Below are 13,601 nucleotides of genomic sequence, written 5' to 3' on the forward strand. Positions count from 1 at the left end.
TGCAGTAGGGAATCGCCACCAATTCAGTGATAAAACCCCAAGGAGCCTTTGCAGATCTGGGGGATGACTGGGCTTTATGGGTAGGACCACCATGGGTGCCAGTCAGGTGTCATATCTGGAGCTGGGAAACTATAAATCCCTCGTTTTGCAAGACTATTTAGGTCAATCGTTGATTTTCTGTCAACTCTCACCACGTGCCCTGAACAGAAATGGGACAAATCATTGTGGTCAATGGCATTCGATGGCACGATCTACAGGAGGCTTTAGCTCTATCTTAAGACTATCAAGTTCTGCACATGTTGCCAGTCCAGACCCATCTGTCACCAAAGTGCCCAACTGTCCCTCCCAACCAGGCCCCTCTGGACCCACAGGCTGGTTTTGTAAAACCCAAGGCTGTTGGACCTGATCTGACTCTTGACAACTGTAACAATTCATAGAATCAGAGAATCTTTCAGGTTGGAAAAGACCTTTAAGATCATCAAGTCCAACCGTTAACCCAACGCTGCCAAGTCCACCTCTACCCCACGTCCCTGAGAACCTCATCTCTGTTCAACCCCTCCAGGGATGGTGACTCCAGCACTGCCCTGGGCAGCCTGTTCCAATGCCCCACAGCCCTTTCCGGGAAGAAATTTTTCCTGATATCCAATCTAAACCTCTCCTGGTGCAACTTGAGGCCGTTTCACAGCTTTTTTGAAGCCAGATCTGTGGCATATGGCAGGAAGAGCTTTCATCCCACCATACACAGCCTGCTGCAGTTCTGACATAAATTATTCCCCCAACTTTCCTTTGGATGCATCACAAGACGAAGTGAGATGCCAAATGCCGAGTGCATGTGCTCCCGCAGAAAGATGATCTGTGCTAATTGCCACAAACGACCTTGCGCACTGTCATCCTCCTGACTTTGCCTCTGCCGGGTTACAAACGATCCCAGGAACTGAAACAGCCCCAGAAAAGGGTCCCACTTTTCTCAAGTATCAGAAGAAACATCACAGAATCACAGGAGGTGTTCCCCCAGGTCATGCTCATGGTTGAATCATAGAATCATTTTGGTTGGAAGAGACTCTTAAGATCATCAAGTCCGACCATAACCCAACTCTGGCACTAACCCCTGTCCCTAAGAAAGGTGGGTGGCTGTGCATCATCTTTGTGTCTAGAGGAGTCACAGGGAAAGGATCATTCTCAGGGAAGAAGACACTTAAGTTGATGCATCTGTAGATTTAATCCGGCTGAGATATAAGGCAGGAGCCTGGGGTAAAGAGCACCTGCTTATAAACCTGATCTCACCACTTCACTTCCAGTGTTTTCCGAGACCCCGAGTGCAGCCAGGCTGTCCCTCCCAACTGCGCCCGCTCTCAGGTGAAGACCAACCGTGCAGCTACAAAACCCTGGAACCCAAACCCGTGAGGCACAAACTAAGAGCCAGCTAAAGCACCACATGGACAGCTTTGGCATTTTTCCCCGTGATAACCTACTCATGCAAGTCTCGGGATCCCACCGAGGAGACGTGGTTTGCTTGTTCCTCCTCCCGCTGTGCTGTGCTCTCGCTCGCTGTGCACCAAAACCGTGCTATAATTGAACAAAATATCTTTTGCCCGAGAAGAAATAGGGTTATTTCCAAACAAAATCCACCTGCGTTGGTTCTCACAGCAGCCTGGGGCCAGTGGACTTGCTCAAATCATAAAGTGGCTCTGGTTCTATCACAAAGAGGGTTCAAATGCCGTTTCAGTGTCATTGCGTGGAGCTCCATTGCTAGGGAAAAAGGTGCATTTCTCCTGAGAGCATCTGGGAAAGGAGTCAAACTTAGGTCTACTAAATAAATAGCACTCCACGTTCCCTGGATCCTCCCCAGCTGCTGAGGCCTTGCAGCTGCAAGGGGGGGAAAGGAGAAAGCAGCTGAGAGCACCAGGTGGGATCCCACCTCCTTTCCTTCTCCTCCTCTCCCCTTTTTCCCCTGCAACAGATGCGTTCCTCCAGGCTTCACGCCATGACGAGACATCCCAGCAGCCGAGCAGCGTGGTGGCACTTACGGCCCATCAGGAGATCGCACGTCAGGCCAACCAGCCACATCTGGCGCATCTGCCGAAAGCAAACACCGGCGGCACGGCAACACGAGCCAGAAACCCGCTGCAACAGGCAGCTGGGCAGGGTCTGCTCACCGGGGATGCCGGCAGCCAGAAAGGGAGGAAGGATGCTCCTCGGAGACGCTGCAGCACGGTCCTCAGCATCTGACAGCCCGGCGCCGCAGCAGGAGATCAATAGAGAGCCCAAGCCACTGCTGGATCGACTGCTCGGTCGTCTGGTTTGTAACTCCCGGAGCACAGCACGATACGCACAGTCGATACCATCAAATAACCTTCCGGCCCCTCCATCTGCGCTGTCACCCGTCATTAGCGGAGCGGCGGGGAAGGGGCAGCGCTCAGCTCCCCTCCCTCCTGCCGAGCAGCCCAGAGGGCAACATTTAAAATGAGACAAAACCACAACTCTTTGCGGGTATAGGATTTTTTTTTTTTTTTTCTAAGCTAACAACAGATTCTAACTGCTGTGCTCTGGAGGAGGTGAGAAATAATCTCGTAGGTGAGAAATTGTGTCTACGCACTTGCTCTGATTCACCGAGCTGTGGGCTGATGGTGGCACAGACTGAAGCAAACGCCCTTTTGGGTCCTCATTTCCAGGGAATTCAACGTCAAGATGGAACCAGCGTTGCTGTGGGGTGGATACAGGACAAGCTCGGCCACGTCTGAGCTGCGGAGATGAGTGGGGTTTATGTGACAGCGTGACTTGAACCACAGCTGCTGCTCCTCCTAGAAAAGACCCTCACAAAGCATCAGTTGCAGATTAAAAATGGCATAAAAAAAAAAAGAGGCAGTCGGCTAAGCTACAAAGGAGCAACAATAAAATATACGTCGGGACAATCAGAGAGGCATTTTGATTGCTTCCTCAGATGGCAAGACTGAGACTTCACTGGCTTTGCCATGAAAGTCGAGGTTTGTTTTACACTTCTGTCTTGCCCCCTGCCAAAGAAAGAGCGCTGTGTTCCCGGGAACCAGCGGCAGCTGTCACCCAGCCAAGGGACAATGCCAGCGCTCACCCAGCGCGCAGTCTGCACATCAAGGGCTCTCACCAGCTTCACCATTTCAACTCCAGAAAGCGTTTAAGTCATGCCCTTCAATCTCTGCGACTTCAATTGAAGACCGAGCATGTGTGGAAGTGCTTTCCCAAGGAGGGAGGCGACGCTCTCATTGTGTCCCTGATGGGATTTCACCCGGTCCTGACAGCCTCTGCGGTGTTGGAAGTTCTCAGCACATCCCCACGTGCAGCAGAAGGTGCTCGGTTATGAGTTTGCTTTACAGCACGATGAGGTTGCTGGGCTGGAGGGAGCTGTGCTGAATATACAGCGTTGGACAAGCTCGGGCAGTCCGAGGAAAAGAACAGACACGGAGACTAAGCAATTATTAGTCCAGGAGCACAAGGTGAATGCTCAGCAGGGAGAGCTCATCTCGAGACACAGCCACGAGCCCATCCTTTCTTTTTCCAGCCACAGTTCCCTTCCTTACTGCAATATCAAAGCCGGAGCCGCGTTTGCCATCACCGTCCCTCTCCTCCCCTGCTTCGGGCTGGATCACCAGCTGCTTTGGGTAACACAGCCCAGCCCCACCAGGAAGGGAATGGTGGCTCTGACCCCAAAGCAGCATGTCTGTGTCTTGAAATCAATAAATACGCCTTGTAAGAAACGATCCGTTTCAAAGCTTGACACATCCCTCCCTTCTCTCAGCTTCACATAGTCCAATGGAGAGATTGCGGCGTAAAAATCAGAGAAACTTGTTAGGAAAAGGATGCTTTCCTAATAGCTCCCCGGAGCCAAAAACAGACCTCCGAGCCTGCCTCACGGACAGAAAGGTCCTTCCCAAGCAGAAAGGCCACTGGCATAGTGAGACCCTCAGCTAGCAAAGGGACACAGACCCTGGGCAGCCACCGCACTCAGCGCAGCGCCAGGAATCAGAGAATCGTTTTGGTTGGAAAAAGATCATCAAGTGCAACCATTAACCCAACACTGACAAGCCCACCACTAAACTACGTCCCTAAGATCCTCAGCAGATGATAGGAGCGAGAGCCTTAATTCACATCAGTAGTACAACATCATGTTGTGCCAGCTGAGGATCTGCAGTTCGCTTTTGTTTTGTTTTGTGAATAATCTTTGAAATATTGCCCAGTGTTAGCAGCAGCTCTTTTCATCATCCAGCACCAATGCCTGCAAAGGTCAAGAGGTAAAGAGCAGGGAGGAGGAAAGCGGTGAAGTTAAAAGAATTGCTGAATTAATGCCTCTCGAATCAAGGGGTTATCTGGGAGGACAGAGGGGTTTTGTCAGAGAAGACCCCAGGAGCTGCAGGTGGGAAGCAGCTGCGGTTCCACAGCACGGGCTTAAATAAGAGATGCTACGGATGCGTCGTGCACCCTTGAGCGGAAAACACAACTGTAAGTCGACGTTAATTCACACACATTAATCAATCCTGTCGCAGGGCACTGCGACAAGAAACGGGAACCGACGGTGCAAATCCAGAAGGATCAGCCAGAGGAAAGGGAAAAAAAAATGGAAGTAAATGCAAAGGTCTGACTCTCAAAAGAGAAAAAAAAAAAAAAGAAAATAATCACTGGTTAAAAGATGCCACAGTTCCAGCGTTCACGCAAATAATTTAACGGATATTTCAATCCATCAACTAATATAAGGTTAGTATAGGGGTAATTAACACCGATGGGAAATCCCTCCACTGTCAGATCCCTTCCAGAGGGGTTTCTGCTGACTGTCCTACAGAGCTGAGTGTGCACCTATTACCACCCCTGTATTTCCGTAATGTGGGGAATTTAGTGGCTAATCAAACGCAAAAAACACAACCCAAAACCTGGTCCACGCTGCAGCTGCTGTGCTGTACTTTGGCATCGCCCCTCACAGCCAGGGACTGGTTGCTCCAGCCAGACGCTGGCTCACAAACATTTCACCACGAACTTGGTCTGATTCTTTCTAGCCAGAAATTCTGCTCTTAACAGACCAGTTGAGCCTCCAACTGAGCTTTTCCAGCCAGCTCCAGGTCAGGCGGTCCCCAAAAGCTGCATCCGATCCTGAAAGCAAAACGCAACGTAGTTCCGACCACCAACAAAATGTTCCTTTGAACAGGAACGCTGAATCCTTTGACAAGCTCTTCTCAGCTCGGGTCTCTTTTGCATTATAAACAGATGTGTCTCCTTCCTGCATTCACCAGCAAAGAGCCACTGGTATGGGGTTTTATATCCCTATATCTCCTTGTTAGAAGGTTTAATAGTTTTCCTTTTCATGACTGCCCGGTAAGACCTTTATCCACTAATCCAGCCCTCAACTGCAGACCCAGAGCACCCGTTCACCAAACCGTCAGTCTTTTCACTCGCAACTTGGATAGTCCATGAGAATTTGAGAAACTTGCATCCATGGTACCATTGCTTTGCTCTTCCCAGTAACAAGGCTTCTGCCTTTGCTGGTCCTTCTGGGACACCACCTGAGCTGGGGTCACCGTGAGCTCCCTTGGGCTTATGCGCTTGCTCTAAATAGATATTTATCCAATTCATCCCAGTAGGACTAGCTGGAGGAACAGGGAATGAGCTGGCTTATTTATAAGCCAATTTAATAGGTAAAACACGTACCACAGGCACACAAAGCACCTCGTCCCCAGAACAAACAAAGCAGGGAACGAGGCTGCCAAAAGGGCAGTTCTGAGAGCTGGGGAGTTGTAACAATTCACCTTTTTTTTTCTTTTTTTAATTATTCTTTGAGACAGCTGGGAAGAGCACATGCAATTTGAAAGCACTCAGCTTTAAATTAATATGTATGTGAATCACACAAGTTAATTAAGGGATGTGGAAAATTCCTTCGAACTTTAGGGAAGAGAATGAAAATATCTTCATAAAATGGTACATGCTGGACCCCTAGAAAGGACACTGCGAGGCTCCTTAATAGGATTTTGTAGTCATAGGTGAGCAGGTTCTAGCAAATGACTCCAAGCAAAGTTTTCCCTCTAAAAAGCTGAACTTTTGAGTGCTGGTTTATTTAGAAGAGTGGGAATAAGCGATGCAGAACAGCCCCATGTGCCTCTTGAGAACACGTTCCCGACCAAGACCCACCCTGCACCATCTCCGAGAGCTCCTTGTGAAAACTGGTAAATAAACAGCAACACCTTTTCATCACTCTCATGTCATTTACTTAACACCTGGTGCGGTGTTTGCTCTGCTAATTCTCCTGGTTTTTCAGGCTAGGGATGTGGTGACAGGAGAATCCCTGGGTGACACACCGATACCTGTTGGTATTTCCACGAAAGAGAAACAAGAATTAGTCCACGGGCTGATTTTTCACCTGTCCCAGCTGAGGTGCTCCTGACTCGCACCACAGCAAAGGCAGCAAGAAATATCACCCCAGTGGGATCCTTTGTTCATGAAGGGGCCAAGAAAAGAAAAAAAAAAATCAGATACAACTGTGTGGGGAGAATGGAAAGGGCTCGATACTCACAGAGCACAGGAACTTAGTGGAGAAGATAAATCCCACCAGTCTGCACTTTGAGATGCTTAAGAGCACTTGAAGTATCTGAGCACAGATGGTGCAACCCAGCATCGCCCTGTCGGGTCGGGGTATTTTTGGCTTTCCCACTGGAACTGATTTACACCCGCTCTGAGATGGCCCCAGGCCCATTTCCATGTGCCGATAACGAAAGAGGACATCTCCTGGCGTCAAGAACGCCTCATGGAACTTCTGTACCACGTTACCTTTGATTAACGTGATGTTTGTGGTTGCTCTTTACTCCACTAACTGTGGTAAGAGCCACCTGACATAGAGCTGTTTTCTAAATAAATCAATACAGGACAGCAGCATCACCTCCGGATCCTGAACAGACACACACTGGTGTAAATCCACTCACCTCAGTGACATTTCTTTGCCTTTTTCTGACTTCAAAGCATCTCGTCCCGTTTGCCACTCTCAGGATTTGGCCACAGAAAAGTGGAGCAATGGGGAAGGGTGTTTGGCTAGAGAAGGGCAGGAGTGATGGAGCGAGTGCGGTGGGATTCGGGAAGGTCACCAAACCAAGGCTTGGGAAAGTGCTTCACTTCGCAACAGGAGAAGCTTAAGGATTCTCACTGCTTCTGTTTTCGCAGCAAATATTTTCCTTTGCAAATGCAAACAGATCTTTGTCACGCAGCAACTCCCTGGATACTTCCCAGGAGCGCTGTGGGCTACAGGAATTCCCATGGACACAACCGCAACACGTTGACGGTGCCTCAAGAAAGTGGCTCCTCAGAGTTTCTGTGGCGGCCAACAGAGTCCCAGCCAAGTAATTAATGAATAACTCTGCTTGTCTCTGTCTTGGCTGTGACACCCACTGCCCCTGGAGAGAAACTACGAGGCACTGGTGGTGGTTTCCACCTCCTAGATCACCCTAGATGTGCAAACCAACTGGAACAAAGTCACCCTTAGTGTACCCGGGATTCTCGATTTTTCAAAGAAGAGCTCTTTCCGCATCCCTCAAGACATCTGTGCTAGTGACAGTCAGGATGAGCTGAGATCTTGATCGTTCCTCTGCTAATTAACCTCTGACCGTTAACAATCATTACAGCTGATTCAACGGAGCGCGTAATGTCAGTTCACAGGGTTGGTCTCTACCGCAATCTGTGCAGAGATACTGCGAGGGGTTGAAACACTAAATTGAAATACTAAACCCTGTCCCAGGTTGGCCAGAGAGGTAGTGGATCCAACCATCCCTGGAGACATCCCAGGCCAGGCTGGACAGGGCTCTGAGCAACCTGAGCTGGTGCAGATGTCCCTGCTCATGGCAGGGGGGCACTGGGGGAGCTGGGAAGGGCCATTCAGCCCAAACTATTTAGTGATTCTATGAAATCCAAGGAAAGTTTGTGTCTTCAGCCCGGGCAATCCCACCCTGGGCAGTTAAATCCAACGTAAAGGTATAACCAGGAGCACTATTTACCTTGCACTGAAGTCAAGACCTGTTTCTCCTTCACTATACGATGAACTGTGGGGGAAAGGGACCTGGGGGTCCTGGGGACAGCAGGATGACCATGAGCCAGCACTGGGCCCTGGTGGCCAGGAAGGCCAATGGGACCTGGGGGGGATTAGAAGGGGGGTGGTCAGTAGGTCAGAGAGGTTCTCCTGCCCCTCTGCTCTGCCCTGGTGAGACCACATCTGGAATATTGTGTCCAGTTCTGGGCCCCTCAGTTCCAGCAGGACAGGGAACTGCTGGAGAGAGTCCAGCGCAGCCATGAAGATGCTGAAGGGAGTGGAGCATCTCCCGTGTGAGGAAAGGCTGAGGAGCTGGGGCTCTGGAGCTGGAGAAGAGGAGACTGAGGGGTGACCTCAGTCATGGGGATCAATATGGAAAGGGGGAGTGTCAGGAGGATGCAGCCAGGCTCTTCTTGGTGACAACCAGTGATAAGACAAGGGGCAATGGGTACAAACTGGAACACAGGAGGTTCCACTTAAATATGAGAAGAAACTTCTTCATGGTGAGGGTGCCAGAGCCTGGCCCAGGCTGCCCAGGGAGGTTGTGGAGTCTCCTTCTCTGCAGACATTCCAACCCGCCTGGACACCTTCCTGTGTAACCTCACCTGGGTGTTCCTGCTCCGGCAGGGGGATTGCACTGGTCCCTTCCAGTCCCTGACATTCTGTGATTCTGTGAACTGTACAGGCTGCAAACCTGCTCCCCTCTCATAGAATCACAGAACAGTTTGGGTTGAAGGCCCTTCCCAGCTCCCCCAGTGCCCCCCCTGCCATGAGCAGGGACATCTGCACCAGCTCAGGTTGCTCAGAGCCCCGTCCAGCCTGGCCTGGGATGTCTCCAGGGATGGGGCATCTCTCAGTGTCAAGGCAAAGCAGACAATGGTCCCAGCCCAGAGTCCTGGTTTAAGGCAAAAAAATGTGAGTGAGACGCCAGTGGAAAAAAGAGGCCAAGCCCCTGTAAAGGAAACCCGTGATCCCAACCCAAAGCGGAGAGAAGCTTCTTGCTTGACTACCCAAAAAGAGCAGAAGCTTGCACCACCCTTCGCTGTGGGACACTGACCTCTTCAGCTTATTTCTATGCATGGTAAGCCCAGATTGATATTTGCTGCAGTCCGTTTATATACGTATCTATCTATCTCTCTATAAAAAGCCGTTATCAAGCTGCTGAGCCTGCACTCACCACACACTTCCCAGCAAAAGCAATGAGGACTTGAATGCGCAAAGAATAAATGATTCAGCTCCATCTTGCGTTTCTGCTTTTGACATGCCGAGCAGCACCCCAACTTGTCAGGACCAAATCCAGACAGCTGCAATATATATACAAAACTGGGACAATTCAGATTAAAACCTCGTTTTCCTCTATGTTTCTCTGAATACTAACCCTTCTCCCAACAGCTGTCCTGAAAGGAAGATACAAGAGAGCGGATTTCCCATGATCTGTGTCCGGCTTAGAAATCCCAGCTCCCTGAATGATGTTTGATTGCGCCTCAGCACAGATTATTTTGAAACGATCATCTGCGAGAACCACACAATCAGCGCTCCGGCAGAGAAAAGCAAAAATTGGGGCAGTTCCTGAAGAGATCTGTAAAAAGCCCTTTGGTCTCCTTTCCACACGCTGAGCTTAATAGCGATCGCCCCGGGCCCAGCAGTCACGTACCGAGGCAGTAAACCCCTGCTTTCAAGAACAACAGCTTGTCAAGGCACCCTCGGGTCACCGCAGACTGCGGCGACAATCACAGTCTCCTCGGGTCAGAAATTAAGAGCAGAGATGTATCCCTAACAATATTTTGCACTGAGCGAAGCTGTAATTGCAGAAAAGTCAAGAGCTGAAGACTCTGTCCTTTCCTACGAGCTGTAGGTGCTTGTTACAACCACTCATTGCTGTGAAAAGATCAGGAAAAAAGGGACAGTCGCTCTTTCAGGAAGTTTATCTTGCTACCAAAGGTTTCTCCCCTCAAAAAATGACACCCAGATACTTTTGCAAGAGGTTCACCAGCCAAATCCACAGGTGGTTTGGTTCCTAACGCCCCATCCCAACCAGGATAAAGCTTGAAATGTCAATAGCCTCTCCCCTTGCTTCAGTTATGCAGCACCTCGGGGAGCACTTCTAAATCACTCCTTCAATTATACTGTATAGCCACAATTGACTCAACAGACTCTTTTCCCTCCCTAACAAGGAAACATCAGGAAATAGCAGTAAACCCCTGCACTGTCGTACCAAAAAAGCCATTTTGACAACCTGCAGAAACACAGGATCATTCAAGGCAGGTGTGACTTCACATTCTGACTTCCAAACATTTGAGAGAAACTGCACGAAAACCATCATTTCAAATAACATTACAGCTCCATGCCTGTTAGCTACACCAATGAAATACTGCATTGCTAAAGCTCTGTCCTGTGAAAAGGTATTGTGAACCATGAGAAAAGCATTCAAGGATGAATAAGCCATGCTAATGATGAACATGAGGACTGGACCTGAAGTATTTGAGCACACAAAGTTGTCCAGACGCTCACGCGTGTATCTAAGTGCCTTGCCACACCTGAATCAAAGCAGGAGGGTGAAGCCAAAACCTTATGAAAGGTCCTGGTACCCATTAGATTTCTCTTGTTTTGGAGAACACCACAGACAGCTGGACCTGGTCCTGCTCTGTGCCAGCACATACCAAATGGGTTCATCCTTCCCCAGGAGGTGGGTCAGAAAACCCAGGCTCTGGAGAACAGGCTGCTCCCGCACAGCCAGCACTTACTGGGTTTCGTAACAGGCAAGAGGAGCGAGATGCTCACAGCACCTGACAGCTCATGTCAGGCTAACACAGTGAAGAAGAGCCCCCGCACCCCTGTGAGTAGGTTGTCACCTGTGCCATGGTGCACCCCGGCAGCCCAACACCAGCTGGGAGCAGTGACAGCACCCCATGTGTGACGACAAGGGACCAGGCACCCAAACTGCTCTGGCACGTGGGTGTCATCTTTGTGAGAGGGCAGGAAAGCTGGGGAGGACGTGGTTGTGTTCCCAGGAGAAGGGGGTCAAGATGAGCCCTTTGCAGCAGCAACACGCCCCACCGTGCCCTTTCCTCCCACACAGCAACGTAACGTGGCCAACCACTTCTCCAGCATCACGAGAAGCGATGGCCTGTCCCTGCGTGCACCCACTGACCCAAATGGGGTGCAGGGCTGCATCACCCACCGAGTTGTGCAGCATCTCCTGGAGAGTGATCTGGCCAAACTCCTTTCGGCAAGGGGGTCGCACACCTCCCAACCCCTTGTCACAGGTCCCCCCACCTGCTCCTGCCAGCAGCGATTTGCTGGAGTGGGGCGGGGGGCAATTATTTCAATGTTCATCCTAGAAGTGACACCCATCCCCTTGCGCCCTGTCCGCCCGCGTCCCAGTCACTTCTGCCCCAGTTCCCTCGGTGAGGGGGTCACTGGTGCGAGCGGGGAGGGAGGCAGCGCGGTTGCTGGAGTTGAGCTGAAGCTAATGACAGCCACGTCCCCGCCTCAAGCGCTGGGACCCTCTCCTCCAGCGAGGACATGCGTGGGAGCAAGTGCGCTCGAGAGGAGCTGATCAGTATTCAGCGAAAGGCTCCGCTACCGTGCTGCCCGCTCGCCCGCCGCCGTCCCTCCTCCTCCTCCCCATGACTCAGTGTGCGGGAGGCAGCAGCAGCCCGTCCCCAGCAGCACCCCACAGCACCCACTGCCGTAGCCCCATCCTCCCCCACGGCGGATTTCACGCCTCCCTCCTCACTGAAGCATCGCTCCCCATCGCTTTTCCAGCTCCGCAGCGCAGATGTCCCTGATGCACCCCCAGGCCATCACCCGCAGGCTTTGCCAGCTCCTCAGCTTGTGGAGACCTGAGGGCACGGCATGATTTGAGGACCCATGGGGAGCATCACCTGCCTTTTGCCAGCCTCCCCGTACCGGGGGAGCATCACCGGCCTTTTGCCAGCCTCTCCGTACCTGGGGAGCATCACCTGTCTGACACCAGCCTCCTGGTACCAGGGGAGCATCACCGGCCTTTTGCCAGCCTCTCTGTACCGGGGGAGCATCACCTGCCTTTTGCCAATCTCCCCGTACCCAGGGAGCATCACCTGCCATTTGCCAATCTCTCCGTACCGGGGGAGCATCACCAGCCTTTTGCCAATCTCTCCGTACCGGGGGAGCATCACCGGCCTTTTGCCAGCCTCTCCGTACTGGGGGAGCATCACCTGCCTTTTGCCAATCTCCCCGTACCGGGGGAGCATCACCGGCCTTTTGCCAGCCTCTCCGTACTGGGGGAGCATCACCTGTCTGACACCAGCCTCCTGGTACCAGGGGAGCATCACCTGCCTTTCGCCAGCCTCTCCCTACCAGAGGACAACTCTCCTCTCAAGCAAGGGTGCAAAACACACCCCCAGCGTGGCAGAGGGCAGGTGGTGATGCTGTGAGCTGCAGGAAGGTGGACCGGGCGGGACAATATGTGCTGGGCAGGCTGCACAACCGCGGGGAATGACCAGAGGCCACCCTGGAGCCAGTGCTCACCTTGTGGAGCTTCCACATGGCACCCAGGGCCTTGACTTCGTGGCTGGAATGCTTGCCCTCCTCCAGGCACTGGTAGCAGACGGGGCTCTTGCACTGCACGCAGTACATGCTGTGGTTCTCCAGCTCATGGTCGGTGCAGGTGGAGATCTTGCGGGGGCTGAGGCGGCGGCTGACGCGGCCCTGGGCCGGCGGGACCAGGCGGTGCTTGGCCAGCGGTCCCCGCGGCGGGTGGCACCGCAGGCGGCAGGGATCGCAGTAGAAGACGTCGCACTGCTCGCACATGACGGCCGCCTCCTTGGGCGCCTTCTCGCAGAGCTGGCAGCGCAGGGCCGCCGCCCTGCCTTGCTGGTAGCGATCGATGACACCCTCCAGCAACCGGTTGCGGGGGAAACCCCGCAGCCCGCGCTCGTCCAGCACCAGGCTGCGGTGGCACTGCGGGCAGGTCAGGCAGGCGTTGCGGGGCGGCGGCGGCGGCGCCAGGGTGGCGGGGGGCGGCGGGGCGGCCGGCGGGAAGACGCGGACGCCGTTGGGTGACTTCTGGCAGGGGGTGGTGGGAGCGCTGGCGAAGCCCCCGTAGGAGCCGTAGCCGCTGTCCGCCTCGCTGTACAGGCTCATCTTATCCAGGTCCAGGTAGTCATAGTCGGAGACGGCCGAGCCCGAGGCGCGGCGGCTCTGCGGCGACTCCGACTCCGGGGTCTGCACCAGGATGTTGCGGGCGCACGCCTGGCACAGGTTGTGCGAGCAGGGCAGGATGATGGGCTCCCGGTAGAAGGAGCCGCACACCGGGCATTTCAGCTCCTCTTCCATCTCTTCCATAGGGGAGGGAAGGCAGCGGCGCGGCGCCGGCAGCGGCCGCGGCAGAGCCCGAGCAGCCACCCGCACCGCCCCGCGCCTCGGCGCCGACTGCGGCCCGCCCGCCGCGCGCTCCGCCCCGCCCCGCCCCGCGCCTCGCCATTGGCCCGCCGCCGGCGGGGAGGCGGGCCGCGCTTTCCGATTGGCTCTGCCGCCTGCCCGTCCGCCCGCTGCCGCCGGCGGCTCTGCCGTGAGGGTCTTCTCGGGG

At 53.2% G+C, this 13,601-nt stretch overlaps 1 protein-coding gene across 1 annotated transcript in view; it reads right to left on the reverse strand.

The window, feature by feature from the left end:
• TRIM9 (tripartite motif containing 9) overlaps positions 1-13,357 on the reverse strand; it is a 62,247-nt gene extending 48,890 nt beyond the window's left edge. Inside the window, exon 1 of the mRNA XM_065635740.1 lies at positions 12,542-13,357. Within this exon, the coding sequence (XP_065491812.1) occupies positions 12,542-13,357 (816 nt within the window). The remainder of the gene's footprint in view (positions 1-12,541) is intronic.
• Positions 13,358-13,601: the final 244 nt, after the last annotated feature.

Source organism: Caloenas nicobarica, chromosome 5 (assembly GCF_036013445.1).
Source record: "Caloenas nicobarica isolate bCalNic1 chromosome 5, bCalNic1.hap1, whole genome shotgun sequence".
NCBI classification, from domain to species: domain Eukaryota; kingdom Metazoa; phylum Chordata; class Aves; order Columbiformes; family Columbidae; genus Caloenas; species Caloenas nicobarica.